Source organism: Lepidochelys kempii, chromosome 10 (genome assembly GCF_965140285.1).
Source record: "Lepidochelys kempii isolate rLepKem1 chromosome 10, rLepKem1.hap1, whole genome shotgun sequence".
NCBI lineage: Eukaryota > Metazoa > Chordata > Testudines > Cheloniidae > Lepidochelys > Lepidochelys kempii.
In genome coordinates this window covers 71904008-71931433 of record NC_136389.1, presented here as the reverse complement: position 1 = coordinate 71931433, position 27426 = coordinate 71904008, and the positions used below count along the sequence as shown (strand labels likewise).

Below are 27426 nucleotides of genomic sequence, written 5' to 3'. Positions count from 1 at the left end.
AGCAAATAGAAGGATCATAGACACAGTCCGAGTAAATATGTTTAAATATTCAGGATAAATGTTCAGAGAATGTGTGGCAGTTTCTGCTGGCTCTAATTTTAACATTTTTAAATACGCTCCCTCATGCCCCTCACATTCCTTGTCCATTTGAGTTCCTCAATAAAGCACACAGGAACTCAGAAGATACCTTGTGTCATCACTATTTGTGTTAATGGCTTAGGAAACCCACAATCCAATCAGCTAAAATAAACAACCCAGTGTAATAGGAGCATTAATCAATGAAGCCTTCACTGCTGAAACCTAAATGTGAAATCCATTCACCTACAAGATAAAGGGATACTGAGAGACATCAAGAAAAAAACAGAGAGGACAGTCTGATGTTTTTCAAAGGTACTGAAAATCGGCATCGCTAGTTGAAGCCCCTGAGTTTGTGGGTGTTCATCACCCCTGAAAGTCAGGAGAAAAAGGGCCAATCTTGCAAGGTCGTGAGCACCTGCTGTGAGTTGGGTACTGGTCTCTTTCCTTTCCTTTTAAGATCAGTGAGTGTTGAAGGGATATAGGGTCTCACATGATTGAGCCCTAGTGAAAAAAAGAAATGTGCAAGAGAAGCAGATGATCTAAGCATATGTCACCGAGAAAGAACAATTTGCAGAATTCTGCTGGGCTTCTGCAGACCTTTTTCTGAGTGACTCACAGAGCCAATACTGTGAATTTGGACCTCAAAACAAACCCAGGGTGGACTTCAAGAAAAACTGTTGTACCTTAGTTTGTTCAGAGGACCCAACCACATCATCCACAACATCAGGGGTTCATTCACTTGCACATCTACCAATGAGATATATGCCATTATGTGCGAGCAATGCCTCTCTGCCATGTACATTGGACAAACCGGACAGTCTCTATGTAAAAGAATAAATGGACACAAATCAGACATCAGGAATGGTAACATACAAAAGCCAGTAGAAGAATACTTCAATCTACCTGGACATTCAATAACAGATTTAAAAGTAGCCATCCTTCAACAAAAAACTTCAAAAACAGACTTCAAAGAGAAACTGCAGAGCTACAATTCATTTGCAAACTTAACACCATTAATTTGGGCATGAATAGGGACTGGGAGAGGCTGGCTCACTAAAAAGCAATTTTCCCTCTCTTGGTATTGACACCTCCTCATCAGTTATTGGGAGCGGCCCTCATCCACCCTGACTGAATTGGCTTTGTCAACACTGCTTCTCCACTTGTAAGGTAACTCCCTTCTCTTCATGTGCCAGTATATTTATGCCTGTATCTGTAATTTTCACTCCATGCATCTGAAGAAGTGGGGATTTTTACCCACAAAAGCTTATGCCCAAATAAATCTGTTAAGTTTTTAAGGTGCTACCAGACTCCTTGTTGTTTTTACTCCTTGTTTGTTTTATCAGTTACTCTTACCTCAAGTAGCAAGATCTGTCAGGTGGATCTACATGTTCCAATCCTACTGATCAATCATATGGAAGGCAGTGTCATTGCACATGGTGGATTTTCTGTATTTTCAGTTTGCTTTTTAAAAAAGCTATGATATTACATGCAAAAAAAATGGTGTTAAAACAACATTATTAAGGTTGCAAAGTCAACACTCAAATGTTAGGAAATGCCAGAAGTAAGCTTGCTTGTGTTCCCAAATATGAAGAACACACAATTAGTAGCCACCTGTGAAAAGTTTAAGTGAGTTTCCCCACATTACATAAGAACTGTATGGAAGAGGCAGGGATAGCATCCAGTTCTTCAAGGTGGCATTCCATTGTCTTGTCCTGAGATCATCCTTTCTCTTTTTGCACTTCCCTAACTCATTCACTACACACCCTGCAACTTCTACAACAAATGAGGAAGCGGGGTCTTACAAACAACTGCCTCCTGAACTACACAGCCCTGATACATTCCCTGAACATCATCCTGTGCACTGACTGAGGCAAGGGTCCTGTGGAAAAAGTAGTATGTAATCATGTAATTAAAGACTGTACCATAATGCAGACAGCCAAGGGGTTGCACTTGGGATTCCTAGCATTCCCATTGCAGTTTCAATTAGATAGGGGATTCTCCTCTCCCTGTCTTCAACTATATTGTGTGGTGCAGCTGTAAAATATTAAGCATGCCAGAGGTGCCTAGCTCTCTCGTGATTGTAGAAGAGACCCCCTGTATCTAGACTGTGTAACAGTAGGGTATGTTTCTAAAACCCTTCAAAGCCATCAGGAAGACAGGTATTGTATATTTTAAAGATATTATCATTATGATTTTGGTGGGAGACAAAGTGACTCCTTTACATATATTGTGGCTTGCACAAAGAACTTGAAGTTCCTCCTAGGTGATAAGTGCTACATGTATGTAAGGTTTATATTTTATGTTAGGAATTCCTGTGAAAAATAATAGGTCCAGTACTGAACCTACATATCCCTCATGTCAATACAGACTGTAACCACTAAATCCTTCCTCATTCACTTTCCAGTAGCAAAATCTTATCGGCATAAGGAAGATTCAGATGGGTGTCTACTCTATACCACCAACTAATTGCAGGAGTTAGTCTAAACAGTGGTTTTCCTCTCCCCAAGAACAGCTGAATTTATCCCATTCCCTTAAGTACAAGATTTGATTTGGATCCACCATACATTTGGAATCTGCATGACCTACACCAGATAATGTTAACTTAGTCTTCATTAAAAATACGCCTAGAGAACCTCTCATCTTGTGAAAATTCCTGTCTGCTCTGTTGCTTTGGTTGGCAGGCTTTGGAATGCCATTATAGGGTACAAAGCAACATTTAAAAGAGATGAGATTGGGACACCGAGTGATTGTAAGAGGTGCCCTTGCTGCAGAATACCCAAAATGCCTACTTTGTGTGTGTGTTGTACAATGTCTCCTTTGCAACTTTCAGAATTTTAGGTGCAGATCGAAAAAGGAAGAGCTGGCCAGACCAAGCTGAAAAGAAGAAATGAAGTTTTAGAAAAACAACATACAACCTCAACTCCATCATCAGCAAATGATGGAATCTCTGGGACTGGCTAATCCCAAAACACTTGGATACAAGGTGTTAGACAGTGATTGAAGTTGTTCCATATTTCACCTCTTCCTGCATTTTTTCCCCATTGTCAAAGTTGTTGTTAATCCACTGCAGACTCTGGTTCAATGTTTGTGCTAAATTAAGTTATGTGTTGGGGATGATGTCAGGCCAGGCAATGCAGTGGAAAGGTGTATAGACAGAACAAAATTAAAGCAGTAAGGAAATATGCAAAGTCATGTCAATCAGGCTGGCTCAAATGTAGAGATTTCTCAATGGTTTTCTTCTTGCCCATTGCTACCCCCCATATCTTAAACACCACTTTTTATGTGGTATGATAAATATGACACCAGGTGGCCATTAAAATCCATTATTAGCCTGAGGCCACCCACACCCATTGCTCACATTAGTCTAGGAGGACCCATTATCCAAGTGGGACAGCAATGCCTCTGGTCCGCAGAGACCTCTGCTCTCTAATCCAGCCCTGTATAGCATTGAATGTCTTGGAAAGTAGACCCCTTGCCTCACTATTTTGAGTTCATCCATCAAGATGGGCATTTGTGTTCCTCTTGCAGAGCTCCCATGACAAGGATGTGATCCTCAATGTTCTCAGCATTCTCACAGACCTACTCTCTATTGGTAAGTACTGATGCCTTAATGTCTCTATTTTAGGTACTTAGATGGTCCTCTTGGTTTTAGAATCTGAGTACCTCACATTTGAAATGTCTTTACAATTCCAACACTCCATGAGACGTGGCAGTGTTATTATCCCCATTTTACAGATGGGGAACTGAGACACAGAGACTAAGTGACTTGCCTTGTCATACAGGAAATCTGGGGGGGGATCTGGGAATTGAATCTGGGTCTCTTGAGTCCCAGCTAACACCCCTGCCACTGGACCATCCTTCCTCTCTTGTAGAGTGAAGATGGGTGGGACTAAAACAGGGCACAGAGCAGACATCAACATATCTCTGTCAGGTGTTTGCTAGATCAATTCTGCCTAGTTTGCGTGAATAGCCCTTCAGCTTTTCCTCCTATTTATACGGAAGATTGGGGGGGGTGTGTTCCTGTACCCTTTTTAATTTTATCACATGGTGAAAGAGGGGGAAAATATTCCTGTGAATTTCAAAGGTGGCCATTAATTTAACTGCTTCTCAAGATGTTTCAATCTTCCCAGGGAGTGGAACACTGGAAATGTTCAGTCACCAGGCCCACTGGAAAGAGCGAACCATGAGATATGAGCAGGAGACAGCCTCCTGGGTTGCAGCAATTTGATTCTGTAGTTGATTTCCCCTCAGAAAAAAAAAGTGCTTGGAACTGTCAGGGGAATGAACAGCTTCTCCTCTGCTTCACTTCAGTGGTATGAAATCTTCTCCATGGGTGTAGTAATCCACGCACCACAGAGACTACACTATTTTCAAAGTCTCCTCTATCTGCATGTTCACAGTGAAGGTGAACTTATTTTCCCTTCTTCAGGGCCACAAGAAGGGAAAATAAGTTGCTAGCAGAGCATTCCCCTCCATTTTTCATCAAAATGTCCTTTCGTTAAAATTTTTCCAGCTAACTCTAGTTGCCAAAATGCAGGGCTCTGTGTGTGTATGTGTGTGTGTAGTTGTTTACATCCCTATTGCAAGCCTCATATGCTCCTACTTTACACTCTCCCTCTCCCCCCAGCTCCATCAGAGACATCATAACCACAGCTGTGACTCTCTGTTGGAGTCTATATCATTCTTCAATCAGCTAGATGGCTTCACTGTGGATGATATGAGCCCCCTGGGGACTGAATGGACTGCTTCCACAATACTCCCAGCCTGGGTTTCCAGTAGAAAACTTCACAGCTGGCCAAAGATGCCTGTGGATTATGAGCTGTTGACACAGGAGGACCCAGAGGGTTAGCCTTTGGTTTCTCTGGAGACCTTATTTGTTTGGAGGCTGACTCCAGAGCTTTCCTAGGATTCATTCCCCTATCCTAGGCACTGTTGGAACTCTTTCCCTTCACTTATTTAACTTTCAATATCTAGGGAAAGATCACTGAGCATTGCACTTCTTTGAAATCTATCAGAGTCTCTGCTGCTTCTACTCCAACCCATTTCAATGCACACTGAAAGCTTCAGCAGGTGGTGGCTTATATAGATAATAGCAGCTGCAGCACGGAGCAGCATCACACATGGTTTTGACATAGAGTAGAGATGAGCCTGAACCACAGCTCCAAACTCTGGGGGTGTTTGAAATCCAAGTCCAGATGTACATTTTGCAAATGCCCTTATATTTATAATGGTCTGAGCAAGAAAACACCAGAGAAGGGTCATGTAGTGGGCTTCTTTAGGTCTGATAAGCCTCCTCTGAATCATATAATGTTCACTTATTGCTAGGTTTAAAGCTCTGCGACAGGAAAGTTATTGACTGTCCCTCCTTTTTAATTTTCTGCCCTTAGGAACAGACCGACGAATTCACTACATGGTCAGCAAAGGGGGGAGTGAAGCTTTGTTGCAGGCTCTGCTGAATGTTGCCCAGACAGCCCAGCCAGACTACAGCATCCTTTTACCTCTGCTTCGCCTCCTGGCTAAAGTAGGCCAAAGAGGTATTGCTGTGCCAGTATTACTTAAAGGATGGGGAGGGAGGAGCAGAAGGCTCCAAAGGTCACAGTCATGGTCAGTACTGGAATCTGTGAGTGTTTTAACAAGTCAGGACACTTTGCACTGAATGCTGGCTTGGCGACTGGGGGGTGGGACAGAGTGTTGTAAGACCTCCTAATAGTTTCACCCACTAGTGGCTAGAAGTTTGTACTAAGAATATAGGCACAGCTGATGGCAATCCAGGCGGGAGAGATTCTATAATGGAGTTCATTCTGAGCTCCTGACCAGCATTTTGTGTCACCGATAAAGCCCAGCTGGGCAGTAAGTGATTCCCATACAAGACATGGTAACTTACAAAGGCTCTTTCTCTTGTGACTTGGTTTCTGTATCCCAATAACACATTCAAAAACAAGTTTCACTTGCTGCTGTGTCTCTATCATCAGAGAGATTGTTGTTCAGTGTTTGCAGCACAGCTGGGAGGCTTGAGCTTTCTTCTTCACACCCAAAGTTCAGTGGAAGCGTTATCTGTGAAGTGCTAACATTTTTATGATTTTGTTTTCTATGTACATTTCTGGCAGTTGGCCATCTGCAAAACCAGCTACATTTTTTGTCAGACAGCGTTTTGATGTAGCACGTCATAGAGGAGAGGCACCCACATAGCTCTTTCTTGGGGAGACTTTACTTTAGTTCCGTCTTGTTTCCCTTAGCTTAAAATAGGTCATTGAAACTGTTCTTTGCGTATGGAAAATGTAACACTGGGCAAGGCACCAGCCTCCTCTGTGCCTCATCTTATCTATTTGTAAAAGTCGGGGGGGAGAATACTGATTTCCTTCACAGGGGGATTGTGGGGCCTTAGTAATAAATGTTGTTTGCAATTGCTTTGAGATCTTCCTATAAAAGATCCTGTTGAAGGATGCGGCATGATTACACCACAGCATGCGGCATTTCTGTGTCCCTGTGAAAGCCACTCTTTCTTCACCATCATTTTGTTCCTTTTTGCTTTCACAGATAGGAAGTTTGGGTTGAAAGTGCAGAAACTGGACGCAATTGATGTGACCCTGAGCTTGGCAAGGAAAAATCTGACTCACCACCTGAATCTCATCCACTGTCTCTGGGTCCTGCGGGTTTATGCCTCTAGTGGTAAGTGCTCCTTTCCATTTCTCATGCCAGTGAGAGTCGGAGCTCCTTCTGCAGTTGCTACAATGCAAGCTAATGGTCCCTCTGCTACAGAAATATGCATCTATAAGTAAGCTATTGGCATCTGTGATTGATAACAGATAGAATCATATGCAAGAGCTAGCATAGCTCTAGGTACGCTCTCAGAGAAGGCAAGGAGGACTTGTGGCACCTTAGAGACTAACCAATTTATTTGAGCGTGAGCTTTCGTGAGCTACAGCTCACTTCATCGGATGCATCCGATGAAGTGAGCTGTAGCTCACGAAAGCTTATGGTCAAATAAATTGGTTAGTCTCTAAGGTGCCACAAGTCCTCCTTTTCTTTTTGCAAATACAGACTGACACAGCTGCTACTCTGAAACCTCTCATAGAAGGGTAACTCTCAGAGGGATCTTTCACTGTAAGATTCAGTGAACCTACTCATCCAAAGACTATAGAAGACAGAAAATAGTTGTGTAAAAAACATTTAGTCCAGACAATGCAGGATCGTTCCCTTCAGTCTATTCTAGATATCTTAGGTACTTACATGGACCCTAATACTATCCTCCTCACAATCATTAATGCATTTATGCTCACAACACCCTTGTGAGTTAGGGATTATTATCCTCATTGTGCTATTATCCCCATTGTGCAGAGTGGTAACTGAGGCACACAGAGACAAATGAGTTATCCAAGGTCACACAGGAAGTCTGTGACAGACTGAACCCCGACCTTCTGAGTCCCCAACTGGAGCCGTACCCACCGGAGTATTCTCCCGTGTTCAGTGACTCAAGCATTGGGATTCCTAGCTCTGCCCTCAAAAGACCACTGTGCATTCAGATATTTCCCCATGGGGAAATGTTTTCTTAGAGGCAGTACAAATTTCCCTTTGCTCACTTTCATCCTGTTGCATCCCTTTGCATTACCTAACCACTTCCTCTCCCTCCTGGCTACTTTCCCCCTGCAGAACATTCTAGATGGTTGTCCTATTCCCCTCTCCCCTGCTGTATACTCACATCACCGTCTGGCCGAGCTGTACACATCCAGCTTTCCAAATCTTTCCTCCTAAGATTTAACATTACTGGCTGTTAGCCCTCTAGGTCTTGTATTTACACAGGAGCTGGCCTCATGCTATGGGCCTTCTCAGGCAGGCAGCCAGCTCCCAGCATTCAGTCCCCTTGCCTGAGATAAGTGGCATTCGAAAGGGTGAGTGTAATAGAGACAGCAGTTGAAATGTGTCTTAATTTGGGTTACAGAGCTGCAGGTTCACCCAGAGCTGCCTCCCACCCTGAGCCCTTTTCCACACTCCCTCTGCTCTCGTTAAGTGCACCCGCATCCCCATTCAGAGGCTTTAGCCCATTGCACTGTGGCCTTTAACCTTTTCCGTTAGTGTCAGGACCCTGAGCCCTGCAAACACACTCTCTAGTTCATTAAAGTGACCCTGAGGTCCCACTGCAATAGTACCTAAGCATCTCCATAAGAAACTGGTGCAAAAATGCAAAAAATTTTGTTCCTAATCCCCGCCGCCCCCCAAATTCATAGTCAAAATCTTTCAACTTGGTTAAATCTCTTCTGTCCCTGAGTTCCTACGTCCCACCAAGGGCCTGAGGAGGAATTCATCACTGTGCTGTGCTGTATAGGCCTAATCCTTAGGGTCTGCACAACCTCCCCTGGTGAACCCCACCCCAGTGCCTCAGAACGTCCTACCTCCTCCACCCCATTCAGCACTGGCTCTTAGTTCAGTGCCACATCTGCACATAACCAGGACATAGGTGTTGTTCTGGGATAGGCTGAGGCTTTTACGGATGTGGTAAAGAACTGGAGAATTTCCCCCCCTCCAAGTCACCTAATTGACTGGAGCAGTAGAGAACCCAGGAGCATATAACACCCTGAAGGGTCCTTGCGGGTAGGAGTCTAAGCAGCCAGCCCGACCTTGTTAAGATCTCACTGTAGCTGCTTATTGTCCTGGGTTGCTCCTTTCCCAGCGTGGGCTGCCAGCCCTGTGTGCAGCATGCCCCCCGGTCTGCAGGGAGCAGAGTTTAAGCAGCTGTGTACGCTGCACTGTCCCCATGAATAGTTTGCTATTGTGAAAGTAGCCAGTGAGCCTTCCAAGATTTTCCATCAGCGGGATGACTTGGCTGAGATCCACATAAGCTGATGGGCCCTTTGGCAGCTTTCTGGCCAGTGGGGGATAGTTAGTAACAAAGCAGCCAAAAAACCCAGCCTGGGGCAGGCATCCAAGACTCCTGCTGGCTGCTGATGGGGATGTTGATTTCTCATTCTTTCCCCCTCTTAGGACAATAAACTGTCTTTTTTTAAAGCACTTAACTGTTTTAGGCTTTATGCCCTCCCTGTTCACCTAGAGATCCCCCATTATTAGCTTCACTCACTCAAGCCCCTGAATCTCCCCTGCTCTCCCTTCTCCCTGTGAGGTTGGAGGTTTGATGATGAACTGTTGTAGGTTAGCTTTAAAGCCAAACAGCCAATTTCTGTGCAGCCCTTTCCCAGGTATGCCACTGTGTCTGACTGCAAAAGTTAACAGCATTGTCAAGGGAAGAATTAAAGATAGGAGTGGCTGAGGTGGGGCTGCATCTGCACTCAGAAGTACCTATCCGAAGAGCAGAAATAACAGGGATTAGTGCAGAAAGGAAAGAAATCCTCTCCTATCCCACTCCAAGCCCCTAGGAGATATTCCGTGTGCATGGAATTGCCCCTGGAAACTGTGAGTGGATTTGATTGGCCCCATTTAACCCTAACCTGTCTCTAGAGAGTGCAACATCTTCTACAAATGATGGGGCAACTGTAAACTACTTGAATGAGCACAGGGCTAAGAGTTAGGAGAATGGGGTGCTAGTCTTGAATCTGCCTGTGAGTCATTCTGTGACCATTGATCTCTGTGTGCCTCAGTTCCTACATCTGTAAAAAGGTCAAAGAGACCCATTTGGAAGCCCAGAGGCTCTGCTGCTAATCTCAGCTGCTGCTCCTCTCTTTACTGCTCTACCAGTAACTCCAGCAACCCAAGCTTACTGCTCTGGATCTAACTCCCTGTCTCTCTCGTTGTCCCAGTCTCTGCAGGAACCAAGCTGGGCATTAATGGAGCCATGGAGCTGCTTTTCAAAGTCATCACTCCTTACACCAAGAAACACTCCAGGACAGTCAGGTAGGCAGCAGCTGCAAGGGAGTCCATTTGGGTCTGTCCGAGTGTAGCCAAATGTACGGATGGATGAACAAGTTTAGATCAGAGCTAGAACGAACAGCACTGGTCAGAGCCAGACCTGGAGCTGAGTGTTTCTAAAGTTCTAGGGGTGTCTGGAACCAAGAGTTTGGTGCCACTTGTAAAGAAAATGAAATCAAAACTGACACAACTTCACTGCAAATGTGAAATGAACATTTTTAGAGGTACAAAAACATTCAGCAAATTGTCACTGGGTCCTGGGGATTCCCAGTGCATCACACTGCCATGCTGAGGAATGGGGTTCAGGTCCCAGCATCAGTTCCTCGCACCCCAGTGTGGTGAAGCATTAGGAGTTAGGTGGAGACAGCCCCCTCTCTGCAACTGATGGTAACAAGCCCTTTGTGTCACTCTGTAGCAGGCTTCTGCTCCACTTGACCAAAGAGATGCAGTGATTGTCTTAAAGCAGAGCTTTGCCCAGCCCTTCTCAGATGGAGAGTTGTGATTGGCCCAACGTGGGGCTTTTAATGGGCTGGGACCCCTGCCACCTCCAATAAAATCCTAATGTCTGGGTCTATTTTTAAGCACATGGCAAATGTTGTTTCAAAGTGACTTTTTTCTATAGATACTAAACCTGCTCAGCTTCTCCAGCTTGCCTCTAAAATTAGCCATGCAGCTGTCTGCTCCAGCCCTGTCCCCAGCCAGTTCTCAGGGTAAGATTTATGAGGCCTGCACGCCTGTAACTGGGAAGGAGTACATGGGTGTGGATAACAAACACCAGCGGCTTTGCACCAGCCCAGCCTGCTACAAACAATAGAGAGAAAACGCAGGCTACTGCTATGCATGTCTGTGCAGTGCCCTAGACTCACAGCTCACGCAGCCAGGCACACAGTCATGAGTTGGCTCATGCAAGGCTCAGTATACATGTCTGTGCGGTGCCCTGTGTGCACAGCTCACACAGCCATGTGCTTGCTCACGTAGTAGCCGGTGTACACAACTCACACAGAGAGCCGCATGCTCAAATACTTGCTTGTTGAACACACAGCGTGCTCAGGTTTCAGAGGAGCAGCCGGGTTAGTCTGTATCCGCAAAAAGAACAGGAGGACTTGTGGCACCTTCGAGACTAACACATTTATTTGAAAAAAGAAAAGGAGTACTTGTGGCACCTTAGAGACTAACCAATTTATTTGAGCATGAGCTTTCGTGAGCTACAGCTCACTAGCTCACGAAAGCTCATGCTCAAATAAATTGGTTAGTCTCTAAGGTGCCACAAGTACTCCTTTTCTTTTTGCGAATACAGACTAACACGGCTGTTCCTCTGAAACCTGACATTTATTTGAGCATAAGCTTTTGTGAGATACAGCTCACTTCATCGGATGCATTCCAAGTTGATAGATTTCCACTCCATACGGCTAAATTCAGTGCCTTGCATCATGACAGGTTTCTGAGTAGCAGCTGTTTTAGTCTGTATCCGCAAAAAGAACAGGAGGACTTGTGGCACCTTAGGGACTAACACATTTATTTGAGCATAAGCTTTCGTGGGCTACAACTCACTTCATCGGATGCATTCCTTATGCTTATACTTATGCGCAAATAAATTTGTGAGTCTCTAAGGTGCCACAAGTCCTCCTTTCCTTTTTTGCAGTGTACTCATTCTCTCACAGGCGCCGGCTTGTTCATTTCCCCGGGGGAGCTCAACCTCTGCTCCACGTCAGGCCCTGCCCCTATTCCAACCCTTCCCCCAAGGCTCCACCCCGCCCCACCTCTTCCCACCCCTGCCCCTTCCCCAAGCGTGCCCCACCCTTGCTCTGCCCCCTCCCCGCAGCACCTCCTGCATGCTGTTGAAAGCAGGAGGCGGGTGGCACTGGGAGAGAGGGGGAGGAGCTCATCGGCGGGGCTGCCGGTGGATGCTGAGCACCCACTATTTTTCCCCTGTGGGTGCTCCAGCCTCGGAGCACCCACAGAGTCAGAGCCTATGCTCACTCTCACTTGTCTCAGCAAGGGTCATGGACGATAGAGAGGCAGACAAGATAGTCTGTGACACTAGAGGGAGGGGGCTGGCCCTTGTCTGGGTGCTGTTAGTGGCCCTGTGGTTGGCAGATAGGGTGGGTACAGGCTGGGCACTAGTTATAGACTGAAAGGTCTTGAAGGGAGGAAGAGCAGATGGACGTGGGTGGACTTGGAATTCTGATATTTGCCGAACCAACTGGGTCGTAGGTTTACCATGCTGAATGAGACCATAGGTCAGTCAGGCTCAGCGTACTGTCTCTGTCAAGGGCCAATACCTGATATTCCAGGAGAAGGAGACCTAATCACCAGCCCAAATCTCCCAATAATGCACCTGGCCAATTATACACTTTTCATGGGGAAGTGATTTGAGTCGCTTCCCACCACCCTGAGGCGATCAGCATACACCTTGACTCATGCCGCTGTCATTCTTTAAATACAGTGTAACAACAGCACACACTGCTCCTCGTCCTACATCTGTCAGGCTTTTTGGAATCTGGCTAAACTGCTTGCCTTGCTAGCTGCTTGGCTCTTAAGACCAAGTGGGCCCGGCACATGTACAGCTTCCTGCAGCTGCCTTGTTTGTGGGAGTCAATTAACTTTTGCTTTGGCTGCATTTTTGGCCTTCCAATAGTGTGCGAAATACCTGGACCTGCTTTGCAGCTTCTGTAATCTCCACGGACCCTCCTTTTGAGCCTGGGAGGAGTGCAGGACATTTCTTGTGGAGTGGTTCTGATATCACCCGCTCTGAGAATACTGTCTCCTACATTCCTAGACTGTCTGAGCCCCCTCCAAGATTCCTCTCAGGCCTTGCATTATCTTCAGGACTCAGGTTCACTGGGGAACTGGTTAACATGAAACTGCGTGGCCCAGAATATGTTCACTCCAGAGTGCCTGGGCTCAGATACTGTAGCAATTGAAAATGATTGATGTGTCAATGCCTATACTTAACTGAATAGGCAAATTCTCCTCCCTTCCTGCCCCCCCCTTCCTATGGAATTGCTGCCTGTGATTAGAATAGTGTTTAGTTATAGTAGCACGATTGTGTAACTCTGCACTTTCTAGCTCAGAATGTGAGTGTAATAGGACTTGGACTTCATCAGTTCAGTGTGATGGAGCATGGCTGGTGAATTTTGTACCAGCGAAAGCTGTCCTGGAAACTGAACTCCTCTATTTACACACTGCACAGATAAAGCACAGAGGGAGGCAATGAAACCTTCCTCCTTTGTCCTCTACCTCACCTGGGCTGCATGGGGTGTTCGGTCTCGATGGCCCTATTTAGTTACTGGCTCTCTGCTGAAAGCTGCTCACAATGATACATCCATACTCCTGGTTTTTGTGAGGTGCACTATGAAGTGGGCTGAGACTTCAGTTTCGGAAAAGAAGAGCAATAAACAGTGCATTTCTTTCGGACAGCAATGATTTTAGTTTGTCATCAGCAGTACTTTCATTTTGTTTCCCTTTATCCGGCTCACTAATGCTGGTTGGGAACTTTTCCATCAGTGTTTTTTGATGGAAAATGCAGTTTTGATTTTTGCTGAAATTTTGTCATTTTTCTGTTGGAAAAATCAACCCCAAGCATTTGGGTTTGGTTTGGATTGAGTCTAATCAACATGTTTCATTCTGAGTCAGTTCCACGTTAATCTGTGTCTGCCTGAGCTGCCGTGGTGCCTCGTGGGAGTTGTAGATGACAGGTGAATGTGGCATCTGGGTCCTGGAAGTGGCAATCCCTGTGCTCCAGCCCACGGTACTTGTGGAGAGACACGGGTTAACCAGCAGGACCTGAATCAACAGAAGGCTTTTAGCCTCCCAGGGAGCCAGCCTGGAGCCCGTACTTTTAATTACATTTTAAGAGCAAGGAGCTAGGAGTGGCTGAGCATCTCTATGGCTGGACTGGAGACAGCTTGCTCTTCACTAGAGGAAATGCTACTAACTTCGGCATAAACCCATTTTGGTTTAACAGTATGTTTGTTCACGGCTTCTTGAAAGGCTTTATTTTCCTCTTGTTCAGAAGAGAGAGAGGCTGCACCTGTTTCCAGCCCATCTGAAGGCATTGCTCTCACTCGGTGCCACAGAGAAGCAGAGACTTGGTTTACTAGGCAGCGAGTGCTCTCAGAGACTACTGGCGTGGATCTAGAGTGTAAAATTGGAACTCCAAAGTGCAAGGAAGGTGGGAGATTCCCTCTTCCCTCAGCTCTAAGGGACTCCTGGGACAATGATGGTCTGAAAATCTCCGGCATCTTTAAATTTTCATCAGAAATTGGGGGCAGGTTGTGTGTGTGTGTGGGGAAAGAATATGAAAATGTTCTTCTGTTTTCTGATCAACTGTAATTGGAAATCTCTAGAGAGGCAGAGGCAGATTAGCTTGCTGTGGCAGAGCAAGCTGAGCAAGAGAGCGTAGGTTTGTTTTTGGGTTTCTTTCCAGCTCCTGTTTGGAGCCCGAAGAGAGACAAAGGGGGTGGCCTGGGCTATTTGGGGAGGTTTTGCTCATGGTCTTGTTCCAAACAAGCCTCTGATCCTCCCCTTTTCCCTGCCCTTGACATTTTCGTTCAGTTTTATAGCTACATGCCACCAGGATTTACCCTGCTGTTGGGAGGAAGGAACAGCTGGCATCCCCCGGGGGCTGATGTTACCTTTACTTTTTGATCAGCTGCCAGGAATGCATAATGGAAAATGCACCCACTCCAGTTACTATGTCCTCTCTCATGGATGTACTCTGATTGTACTAGCCCAGGCAGTAGAAGCACCGAGGTCATTTTAAGAGCCTGGCCTGTAGAGCCCCAGGATCAGAGCTATTTGTTAAGCCAGCAAAGATGTGGAAACAAGATACATAGTGCTATTTATTTTTCACAGTGGCAAAGCGGTGGGTTATTTAGATACAGACTCTTCCATGCCACAACTGACCTCTACTGGGGTATATACCAAGTGGCTTTAATTTATATAACTCACGGACATTGTTGGTCTCAATTAGGTGTGTACAATACTCACATTGTTATACCATGATTTTGTGGGTCTACCCAAAAGTAGCCATATTTGAAAGAAAAGGCAAAACTTTATTAAAAAATCTTATAGAATTCAATAAACATCCACAGGGTTCTATAGAACTTTGATAAGGCTCCATTGAACTTAAGTGAAGCTGAAGCCCTTTCAATAGACTTTCTTATCCATCTTGTGGTGTTCTTTGACAGAGAGAATTCGCTGTTAAATTTTATAGGATTTTTTTAAACCCTGAAGAGCGGTTCTTATTTTCTGTAAAAATTATCTGGGCTTCTTCCATGATGGAAAGACTAGTGTCCTAGCAAATGGTAAAAGATGATGCCAAATGTACCTAAGTAGCCCAGACTCTTAGGAAGAGGTGAGACTGAAAGAGACAGGGTGGAATTTGTTGAAGGGGAAAACAGCACAGCAGAGGTATCTTGGGCCATGAGGGGGCACTTGCATAGTAGCCAGCCCCACCAAAGCTAATTCAGTTGAAAATTTGACTTATAAAAATTCTTTCAGTAGTATTTGCCCATTGCTATTTTTGCCAACTCTTGTGATTTTTACCTCCTGTAAACATGTTTCTGAGAATCTCAGCTTCCGTTTGTGTGGGTTTTTTTTTGTTTTTTTGGTCTTTTTTTAAAATGAAAGTTTCCAGGCCTCATGATTGCCGAGGAAGGCTTGAAAATGTGACCCCTCCCCCACCAAGAAAGCTCAAAAATCAGAAGACAAATTAAAAAATACAATTAAAAAAAATCTTATGACTCTTTGGGGGCTGACACATGGTTTTTGAAAGCTTGGGGTTGGCAATACTGCGGTGCCAGAAAAAGACTCGTCAGAATGTGAGAGTAGTGGAAAATCTTCACTGGAGCTTTGTAGCCAGGACTACTTAAGTTAAGAGAACTGATTCAGTCACTTCTTGAGTCACCAAACTCAGATTCTCAGGTGATTTGAGTTGTTTGGTAAACTGGTTGCAAGTAAACAATATGCTTTTTAGTAGACTAAATGTAAATGTTTGCATCTAGGAAAAAAGAACGGAGGCCATAATTACAGGATGGGGCTCTCTGCTGGGAAGCAGTGACTGAAAAAGATTTGGGGGTCATGAAAAAGATTTGGGGGTCATGATGGATAATCAGCTGAAGCATGAGCTCCTAATGTGATGCTGTGACCAAAAGAGTGAATGAGAACCTGGGATGCATAAAACAGGGAATTCTCTCCACTTCTACTCGAGGTTAGTTTACTTCTATATTTGGCATAGATGCGACTGCTGCTGGAATCCTGTGTCCAGTTCTGGTGCCCACAATTCAAAAAGGATGTTGATAAATTGGAGAGGGTTCAGAGAAGAGCCACGGGAATGACTGAAGGATTAGAAAACCTGCCTTATAGCAATAGACTCAAAGAGCTCGATCTATTTATCTTAATAAAGGGCAGATTCAGGCGTAATTTTGATTACAGTCTATAAGTATCCACCTGGGTAACAAATAATTAATAATGGGCTCTTCAGTCTAGCAGAGAAATGCATAAAATGATCCAATAGCTGGAAGCTGAAGCTACACAAATTCAGGCTGTAAATAAGATGTAAGTTTTTAACAGTGAAGGTAATAACCATTGGAACAACTTACGAAGGGTTGTGGTGGTTTCTTGATCACTGACAACAGTTAAATGAAGACTGAATGTTTTTTCTAAAAGTTATGCTCTAAGACTTATTCTGGGGAAGTTCTATGGCCTGTGTTATACAGGAGGTCAGACTAGAGCATCACAAAGGTCCTTGCTGGTCTTGGAATCTATGAAATATCAAGCTGAACAGAAATTAAAACCACAAACCAAATACCTGCAATTCACTCTATTGGGTCTGTGATCAGTTGTCCCCCATGTGTGACTGACCATCCAAGAATAACCCAGTGGGATTGAAACACATGAAGTGCTGAGACATGGAAGTGCAAACACTGATGGTGGCTTCACAATAGTTTTGAAATAGACACAGAACAGTACTTTTCTAGAAGAGATATTTTGCTTGCACACATCACAGTGATTTTGGTTTTCCCCTCTACTGCTCCAAGCACCCTCCCACATCCCTTCTCAAAGCACACTTTTTAAGGCAAGATAAAACGGGGATGTTGAGTTCTCCTGAAGGATGACCTGGTTAAAAAGTGATTGGGTGCCTACTTTAATAAGGAAAGGAGAGATCATAGTGGCATCGGATCAATGTCCACTTTGGATATAAGGAGAAGAGATGTGGGGTCATTCAGGTAGAGCAGAGAGGGTTGACTACAGTACTGGAATTATTCCCGGGTTCTCGGGGCAAAGCTTTTGTTACAACTAGCGGAAAGATACGTGAAAGGAGCTTCTCACTGTAGGAGAAGCTTTGGCCACTGTAACAGGGCTGGCTGCCGTGCAAGTGCCCCCTACTGGTCTGGGCACTTGACCTAGTGAAGGCAGTTTGAGCTCGCCATCCTTTAACTCTGCTAATCGTAGGAGCTATGTTCTATTGCTGGCTGACTACTGTGTACATTTGTGGCACACTCCATTTCCCAGTTGTTCTGAAATTTCAGTGCTCTGGTTGAACAGCAGTGGGAAGCACATGTCTGCCCCACCTCTCTCTGGCCACCGCCAGCCAATATTTTGAGCATGAGAAATGAACTCAGCACACCGACACCCTGATTAGTTCCTCTGCAACCTGATACAGCAGCTGCCATGACTGGTGTTGTGAGGAATAACCAGCAGACAGCTTTATGCATGTGTTTTATCTGGCAATAGTTTTTGATAGGAGATCGGAGGCAAATCATCCTTAATTCCTCTTGTTGGTCTGTGATTTTTGTTAATCACGTTGAGCTGTTTGGGTATTTAATTGGAGGATAACACATAATTCTGCTGGAATGTGGTCAGAATTAATCATTGGTTAATTCCCACTTATTTGGAAGTTGCTATTTGGCTACTTGATCCCTGTTGAAAACTCAGAGGAGGGGCTGAAATATGTCTCCTGGACTATGTCACTGGCAGAATTACATGCTTTTTATCCAGGTCTGATCGACATGGGATTTAGTCTAGAAGAACATCCTACTAAATAAACTGGATGGAGAGGGATGGAGGATGTCAACAGGAGAGGGGAAAACGGTCCATTCAAGATTCTCCTTTATACCAAGGGCTGTTCATTTTGATTAATATCTTAGATGACATGGAATAGAGATGAGTACATCATTGGTATAAGTAAATAAAATGCAGCATTTGAATGTAATCTAATGAGTCATTGTAATAGGACAAATGAGGTCTGATCCAGAGGAGTCTTGTTTATGCAGTTCCTTAGCCTAGGTTCTCCTTGTACAGTCTATATTGCTTCCCTGAATAATCTGCCTTAATAATAAGTAATAAAATCTTATTTTATATCAGTGGTAGCTCAGAAATAGAAATGCTTTGAAAATATAGTTACACCAAAGAATTATCTGTTATTGGCTGTGTACTGTTAATAACAGAAGGAGAGAGAAATTGAAAAATTAAGAGGCAGAGTCAAGGGAGAAAAGAGATTCTTTCTGATGAGATTTGAAAATAGATGGAGAGTCAATGAGGCTGAGAGAAATACTGCACAGGAAAGTTGCTCCAGATGGCAGGAGCAAATAAATTCATACAGAAAGCCTGGTGCCATCTATTGGTAGCCGCAAGTGTTATGCAATTACCACAGTTAAAACAGCTCTCAAAAACCATTGTATACAATATTTGACAAACAGATAGAAATCCACTTCCACATTTAACTTAATTTCTATAAAAAATGACGGGAAAGAACAAGTATTGATTGACTCACTTCATCAGTAGTACTATTCCAGAGGAGATAAGCTCATTGTTGATTTAGCTCACAGAGGTCAATGGCCATTTCATTTCTATGCCAGAAATAGAATGGCTGGGGTTAGAAAGAACTGATGCTTCCTAGTCAAGGGATTTCTTTGCTTTCCCATTATATCATCCCCTTCACTGGCCTATTGGGTTATGTTTGAAAAGATGACATCAGGGCAAGGTCTTGCTATTCCCCGTGACTTGACTTTCACACCCCATGGCTATAACTGTTGTAATTTACAGTTGACCTTGCATAATGTCTTTTGACGCATATCTCCCATCCAACCACAGACATTATTTGCCCAGTCTAATGAGATATACAACTCTATTTCACATGGGATCTTTCATGCAAGCTGAATACCAGAGTGCTTCCCAGAGCTAGATAATATGTAAGCAATAGGGTGATGTACTAATTATCAGAAGGAAGAGGGATCGGGAGGTACTTCATAGTGAAAGGAGAAAAAAGCCTCTGGATAATTTCTGGTTTCACTACAAAAGTTTTTTTCTCCTGCTGATAATAGCTCATCTTAACTAATTAGCCTCTCACATTTGTATGGTAACTTCCAACTTATCTATATGTATATCTATATCTATATATCTTACTATATGTTCCATTCTATGCATCTGATGAAGTGGGCTGTAGCCCACGAAAGCTTATGCTCTAATAAATTTGTTAGTCTCTAAGGTGCCACAAGTACTCCTGTTCTTTTTGTGGATAATTTCTGAAAAAGATAGATGGATTATGGATGAGGTAGAGCTGTGGAGGAGATGGCTCTCCCATTGTAAGAAGTAGAAGTCAAGCATCTGGTGTCAGATGAGAAAGGATAGTTTTATGGCTACAGCACTGGTTTGGGATGTGGAAGGCATAGGCTCAGTTCCTGATTGTAGCACTAACTTGCTGTGTGATCTTGGACAAATCACACGGAGCCAGAGGCTCAGCACACACAAATGGGGCCTGGTTTCCAAAATATCTTGGAGCGCAATTTGGTACCAAAATAAAGGCATGATTTTCAAAAGAGCCCCAGCATCTGAGGTGTTGAGCTCTTTTGAAAATTGGACCCTTAGCCTCTCTGTGCATCAGTTTCTCCTTTTACACATGGGGTAATGATGCTTCCTACCTCACAGGGGTGCAGTGAGAAAAATCCATTAACATTTGAGGCTCTCAGATAATATGGTGGGGTGGGGGTGGCATCTGAGCAGGTAGAGAGAGAGAGAGATGATCCATGAGGCAGTCAGTAGAAATGTACGAATGGCTGCTGCTTTATGCACACAAAGGGCATCTTTTGCACTGGATTGTGGAAGGAGTGAGTGAGGGTGGGGTGATGTGCTCACACAACCTTGTACGTGTATGAGAAGGGAGTCAACAGCAAAGCTCTAGGAAAGCAGAATTATTGATTAGCAGGAGTTGTTTGGGAAGCCAGACTGTTGGCCAGCTATAGCTGCTGCGGCACTTACACTAAAGGAAACCATAGGCTGTCAGCCCTTTGTTTTGTTTATGACCTAACTGAGCAAACCCTCCCACCCCCCATCTCCAGGGGGTTGTGACTGGATGGAGGAAGTTTCTATGTGAACCCTATCTGAATTCTCGCCACTGAGGAGATAAGCAAGCACTCTCCCTGCCTGTTTGCTTGGCTCCATTCCCATATGTCAAGGAGACAAAGGAAGAATCCCCCTTGGAAAGTGCTGAGCTGTATGCTGACATTCATTTCCTGATAGCCGGCGGAGGTGGGGGGGAGAAAGAGTGAGCAGATAAAACTCAGACCACACACTTAGGTGTCAGCACATCCATGCTGGTCCAGTAATGTGCTCCCAGGGTAGGGATATTGATTTTATGTATTTTGGATTTTTATTGGTATGGCACCAAGGTGTGCCAGGTGCTTCACAGAGCAAAGGAAAGCATAGTCCGTGCCACAAAGAGCTTACAGTCCAAATACAGATAAGGGTATCAATGCGTAATAGGGAGAGGAAGGCCAGAGGGAATACCGTGGTTATAGCAATAAGATCCCACAGTTATTCAATTAAGGCAAATCCTTTTTACACTAGGAAATGTTTCTAAAGAACTGCCCAGTGCTGCTATGTCTGTTCAGCTCTGCCTGGCAGACCAAGTGTGACTAGGACTTCAGCTGCCACCACCAGTTTCAAACACTGTATTGTTTTGTACACAAACAGGTGTAATGTGACACTGTGTCAAAGTCCTCAGCAGCAGCCCATTTACAATAGGACTGCTTATGCTGTTGATGCTGGTGGAGCTGAACAAGTGTTCGCAACGGTGGGTACTTATGAGAGTATTTCCCTGGTGCAGATATGCTCTTTGGTTTTATGTATGCAGTGGACTAATAAGTATGACTGGCTCACTTCTGGAAGCTATGACTGAAGAAGAGTCCTCAGCACTCAGTAGTTGACCTGAGGCCAGGCTCCCAACATTGTTTGCACAGTGAGTCTGATGACTGTGGAGATGGGGAGGGAGTGTTGAATAAAAGAGCAGCTTAAACCCAGTAATGTTCAGCCCAAGGCTATGTGAAATGTGACCAGGTAGGTGAGGAAGAGGGTTTTCTGATGGGTGCTGCTGCAGACACCGTATGGGTCCATGGCTTGATAATGCTGTCAGTGCTCTTCTTAGCACCATTATCTGCAGGGCAACACTCGGGGTGGCAGCTATGAGAACAAAACCTGTAAATAACCCCGTAGCTGTGCGGCCCTAGGCTGGGTTCAGAGAAGTGGGCTGGAACACATGGAGGAGAACCTGACAACTTTGAGGAAGTGGCTGGTGAGGAAGACCAGTTCTTCACTGACTCCAAATGTGGCATTGGCAGCAGCTTTGGCAATGAAGCCTCCCTCTATTTCTGAAGTGTAAACCTTGAAACTGTCATGGCTCAGAGATTGGGCTTTACAGCAGGCTGCAGCAATAACTGGACCATTTAGGAAGACACATAAAATCATCAGATGATTTTGGCTTATGCACTGAACTTTCCCTTCCTGTTAAATGGAACAATGTTATTTGGACTTTGCTCAAGCCATGTGGCATATACTCCAATAACATAACAATGCCAGCTGGGTTCAACTCCCACTATCTTGTTGGGAGTGGTGGTCTGTTGATTTTGTGTGGGGAGGGGGGTTGTTTAAAATCATGCTTGCAAGTTGGCAGTATTGCCAACTTTCACTGCTTTCCAAATTGTTGTGTGCAGAAAAACAAGGGCACGTGGTTGAACCACCCTGATAATGCTTAAATTTTGACTGAGCTCCTTTCAGCTCGATCCGTTTATTTTTATATCTACAGCTAGACCCTGCCACCCTGGGCTGTTATCTAGTTTGTTCTTACATACTAACCAGAGTTTGGCTTGGTTGGTTGTGAGCTCTCCGACAAAAAGAATAATAATAATATACAATTCATAAGTTATAATTTAGGTTTCTGCAAATACTGGTCAAAAATGTCCCCTCAGTTATGCCACTGTAACCACACTAATCTCAAGTGGCAACTGTGCAGTGTAACCAAGATGAGAGCTTGGCTTGATATTTACTGAGTTCTGAATTAATCATTTTCCTTCTAAATCCCCCATCAGAGTACGGTACTGATCAGGCTTGGTGCTAGCTACATAGCTGTTGAGATCTGACCAGACAGCTGATTCCCAGAGGGTTGTACAGGCATATCTGAGAAGAATTTGACACTTTTTGGTTAATTCAGGAAGTGGCTCTGATGGGTTAAAAGGGAGCACTCTTCTCTCTGACTGAGGAACTAACTGTCCCATTGTGATGCTAAAGAAATGCCAAATTTGTTTGTGCAGGACTCCTGCCTGCATCATCTCCACTGGCGTCTTCACTGACACATTCTTCATTCTCCAAAGTGATGGTGCATTTCTTAGGGCATCTGTTACACCCCCCTGCACTTACTATTTAGAACCTCTTTCCTAGACTTCAGGTCCAATAGATCCCAAACTGTGGTCTGTGCATCGCTCGACAGTGGTCTGCAGAGAACAAGGAGGTGGTGTCTAATTTTTTACACCTGCTAAATTGCATTAAAAAGAGCTTAAAATGCTTTCCTAACATTCCTTTTCCCATGTAAGCAATTGCTATTGATGCCAAAGGGACCTTATATGTTTCAAATGGGAGGAGAGGGGTCAGGATGAAAGGCGAGGTGTCTGGGGGGCTCACTATCTGTTAAGATTTGGCTTGTGCTCTGAAGAAGTAAGAAACCCGCTCTGCTCTAGAGTGATAATATTTCTTTCATGTTCATGTTCATGCTCTGCACTGACACTTTGAAGAGCCAACTTTCAGCAAGGTGCGAGGAGAAATGAGCAGGTAGAGTCAATCGCCAACAAAAATAGATACCGCTTTATATTGGAGATGTGTTTCCGACCAGGCCTGTTGATGTGGCTGTTTCCCCACGTCTCTGCCCTGCAGCTAAAAGTGATTCCCTGCCTGGTGGCCAAAATAGCCATTGGCGCACCCTGCATGATGTTGTCTGAGACCCTCCTATAGAACATAGGCATCATTTTACCCCGTGAGCCAAAAGGGAGTCTCCCTCTTGCTGAGCCACTATAGACCAGACGTTTAAAGGTAGTTAGGTCCCTCGGTCTTTTGAAAATCCCACTAGGCACCTATCTGTATATTTAGGTGTCTAAATACCTTTAAAAATCTAGCCCCATGTGCCTGGTTGACCTTGCCTTAGCTGGGTATAAGCCAACCCTTCCAGGTACTCCTCTCTCTCTCTCTCTCTCTCTCTCTCTCTCTCTCTCTCTCTCATGCTCATAATGACCAAGATATTTTGGAAACTGGCTGTGTGTAGTTCTGCCTCAGGATGCAGATCAGTGCCTACTGAGTTTTTCAAAAGTGCCTAAATAAATTAGGTGCTTAACTCCCATTGAATTCAATAGGATTTAGGCCCCTAAATGGCATAGGAGTTTTTGAAAATCCCATGAGGCACCCACTGTATTTTTTAGCGCCTAAATAACTTTGAAAATCTGGCCCAAGGTGACCAAAATGCATTTGTAAAATAGAAATACTTAGCATTTCTCTACCACCTTCATCCATTGATCTCAATTTGTGATTTGCCAACACTAATTAATTAAGTTTATAGCATCACTCTGGTGGAGCAGGCAAATACACATAGGGAAGTACAGTGGAAATTCTTTATCTGCCTAAGGCTACCCATTAAGGCAGTGGCAAAGTCAGGGGTGTGGGGGTTGGGACTGACAATTTCCACAAATTTTCCTCCCCATTTTTGTTGAAATTTCATTGAGATGAAAACTTTCCAACCAGCTCTAATATCAACCCACATTCTATATCAGTGTAGATAACATGTACAAATTGCATAATCCCCATCTGTAAAATGGGGATAATATTACTTACCTCCTTTTGTGCAGGGTTTTGATATAAGCAGATGAAAAGCACTGTACTGTTACTAATCTTTCCATTTACTCCCTAACGCAAATGTGTATGTACTGGTCATAATAATGCTTCCTTCATTGTTACCAGCTGCAGCCAATGCATTTGGCCCACTTGCAGTTAAACAGTGATTTGGAGGCTTTTACAGAGTCAAACTGCGGCCCTAATGCCCCAGTTGGACCTGCACAGTTGGACTCCAGTGCCCACTCAGAAATTCAGGGTTGAAGTGTGTAAACTGGACGATTGCATCACGTGGCATTACTGCTTGTTTACACACATGTATTTCTTCATGCAGTACAGGGAAAGTGAGTATGAGTATGACTGAGTATGTCTATACTGCTATTAAAAACCTGTGGCCAGCTGGCTCGGGCTCAGGTTGTGGGGCTGTTTTTGTGGTGTAGATGTTTGGGCTGGAGCTCGGGCTGGAGCTCGGGCTCTAGGATCCTCAGCAGTGGAAGGGTCCCAGAGCTCAGGCTGCAGCTTGAGCCCGAAGGTGTACTACACTGCAATTAAACAGCCCATTAGCCCAAGTCACCTGGCACCGGCTAGCTGTGGGCTTTTAATTGTAGTACAATGGAATCTCAGAGTTATGAACACCGAAATTACAAACTGACCAGTCAAACACACACCCCATTTGGAACCAGAAGTACACAATCAGGCAGCAACAGAGACAAAAATAAGTAAATAAATAAAAGCAAATATGTTACAGGACAGGGAGTGCTGTGTTAAACATAAACTACTACTAAAAATAAAGGGTAAGCAGCATTTTTCTTCTGCATAGTAAAGTTTCGAAGCGGTATTAAGTCACTGTTTAGCTGCAAACTTCTGAAAGAAGAACCACAGTGTTTTGTTCAGAGTTACGAATATTTCAGAGTGACGAACAACCCTTCATTCCTGAGACATACCCTCTGTTAGCCGTGTTTGCATATGACCTCTAGCTGCAGTGGTGTGTTCTAGAAGGGCCTGCAAGCTAGTTCTCCTCTTTAAATCATTATCTTGAACGCTTTCCTTTGGCTGTACTTTATAGATGGGCTTCATCTGAACAGAACCAGAGGGGAAAGTGAAATGCTGCACAAAGCTATTAAACTGATGTATCTGAGACTAGTAAAATGGCAACATTTTTTTCATGATTCCATTAGATTAAAAAGAACAAACTTTTTTCCCGTCCAGTTCCAGTATCAATCAGTCGTCTTTTTCTTTCTTTTGAGACAGCCAGAGTGTCTTCAAAGAAAGGCTAACACAAGTTAACTCCATTTCCAGGGGCCCAGGGCCCAGTGCTGTATGCCCAACCCCATCTCAGTGTTGCATCTTCACATATCTAATTCTTTTCATATCTGTTAATTTTTAAAGATTTTTAAATTTTTTAAATTTCTCTTTAAACATACATTTCAGGAATGACTGAAATGAAAGCCATATCTCCCATCCATCACTGCAGCCTTGTTAACATCCAGTAAAGGATACTTTTTAGTGAATAATATTTTACATCTTTTAGAGCATCCTGAAGTACTTTACCAACATATCGTGCCTTGGAAATGCTGCCATCTCTGGGTTTGAGAGTGCTAGCCAATGAGTTATGCTGTAGAAAGAGAAGGAGAGCTTTGGCTATGAACCTTATTACGTTGAAACCTGCCTCCCATTTTGTACTCACAAATAACTGTGGGCATAAATAAGGTGGGTGAGGTAATATCTTTTGTTGGACTAACTTCTGTTGGGGAGAGAGACAAGCTTTCAAGCTTACATAGAGCTTGTCTTCGGGTCTGGGAAATGTATTCAGAGTGTCACAGCTAAATACAAGGTGGAACAGATTGTTTAGCATAAGTATTTAACACACATTTCAAGGGATCATCCAAGGTAAAGTAACCCGTTAACACCCCACCTGTCATGGGCGGGAGGCAGTTGGAGGGGGTTGTTTGTGGATTATAGATTGTTTTATTAAGCCATAAATCCAGTGTCTCTACTCAGTCAATGACTTTTAGTGTCTAGAAAAGTTATGAATTTACGCTCCCAGACTCATCTTTTGAAAGCGCTGTTCAGGTTTCGTTTGTGGATGAGGACTGATAGGTCAGATCTAGAGCAATCCCTTTGCAAAAAGTGTTCACCCACAGGTGATGTGGTGTTTCTGTCTTTGTCATAAATATAAAGGGAAGGGTAACCACCTTTCTGTATAGAGTGCTATAAAATCCCTCTTGGCCAGAGGCAACATCCTGTTACCTGTAAAGGGTTAAGAAGCTCAGCGAACCTGGCTGGCACTTGACCCAAAGGACCAATAAGGGAACAAGATACTTTCAAATCTTGGGGTGGGGAGGAAAGGCTTTTGTTTGTGCTCTTTGTTTATGTTTTTATTCGCTCTTGGGACTGAGAGAGGCCAGACAGAAACCCATCTTCTTCAACCCATCCTAATCCAAGTCTCCAATATTGCAACCAGTATAGGTAAGACAGGCAAGGCGGATTAGTTTGTCTTTTGTTTTATGTGAATTTTCCCTGTGTTAAGAGGGAGGTTTATTCCTGTTTTCTGTAACTTTAAGGTTTTGCCCAGAAAGGGATCCTCTGTGTTTTGAATCTGAATACCCTGTAAAGTATTTACCATCCTGATTTTACAGAGGTGATTCTTTTACCTTTTCTTTAATTAAAATTATTCTTTTAAGAACCTGATTGATTTTTCATTGTTCTTAAGATCCAAGGGTTTGGGTCTGTGTTCACCTGTACAAATTGGTGAGGATTATTATCCAGCCTTCCCCAGGAAAGGGGGTGTAGGGCTTGGGGGGATATTTTGGGAAAAGATGTCTCCAAGTGGTCTCTTTCCCTGTTCTTTGTTTAAAACGCTTGGTGGTGGCAGCATACAGTTCAAGACCAAGGCAAAGTTTGTACCTTGGGGAAGTTTTTAACTTAAGCTGGTAAGAATAAACTTAGGGGGGTCTTTCATGCAGGTCCCCACATCTGTACCCTAGTGGTCAGAGTGGGGAAGGAACCCTGACACTCTTTTATCATTTTCCTGTGTGAGTTCATTCGAGAGCATAATCATTGTCTAGTTTCACCCATTTAGTTGTTATTGGGGCATTAATGCCTGGGAGCTTAAATTCATAACTTTGCTAGACACTAAAAATCATGGACTGAACAGAGACGCTGGATTTATGGCTTATTACAACAATCTGTAACCCATTAACTCCCCTTCCCCCCCGCTGCTTTCCCCTCCCTCCCTTCCTTCCTTTCCCCCCTATTACTGGAGCGGTGTTAATGAGCCACTTCACTTTGAATGGTCCATTGAAATATGTATTAAATACTTATGCTGAACAATCTGTT

General features: G+C 44.1%; 1 protein-coding gene across 1 annotated transcript in view; it reads left to right on the top strand.

Moving 5' to 3' along the window:
- Nucleotides 1-5473: 5473 nt before the first annotated feature.
- Nucleotides 5474-27426, top strand: part of AGBL1 (AGBL carboxypeptidase 1) — a 356531-nt gene continuing 334578 nt past the window's right edge. The window contains exons 1-3 of the mRNA XM_073304655.2: nucleotides 5474-5612; nucleotides 6616-6747; nucleotides 9828-9921. Coding sequence (XP_073160756.1) covers nucleotides 5489-5612; nucleotides 6616-6747; nucleotides 9828-9921 — 350 coding nt within the window. The 5' untranslated portion in view covers nucleotides 5474-5488. The remainder of the gene's footprint in view (nucleotides 5613-6615; nucleotides 6748-9827; nucleotides 9922-27426) is intronic.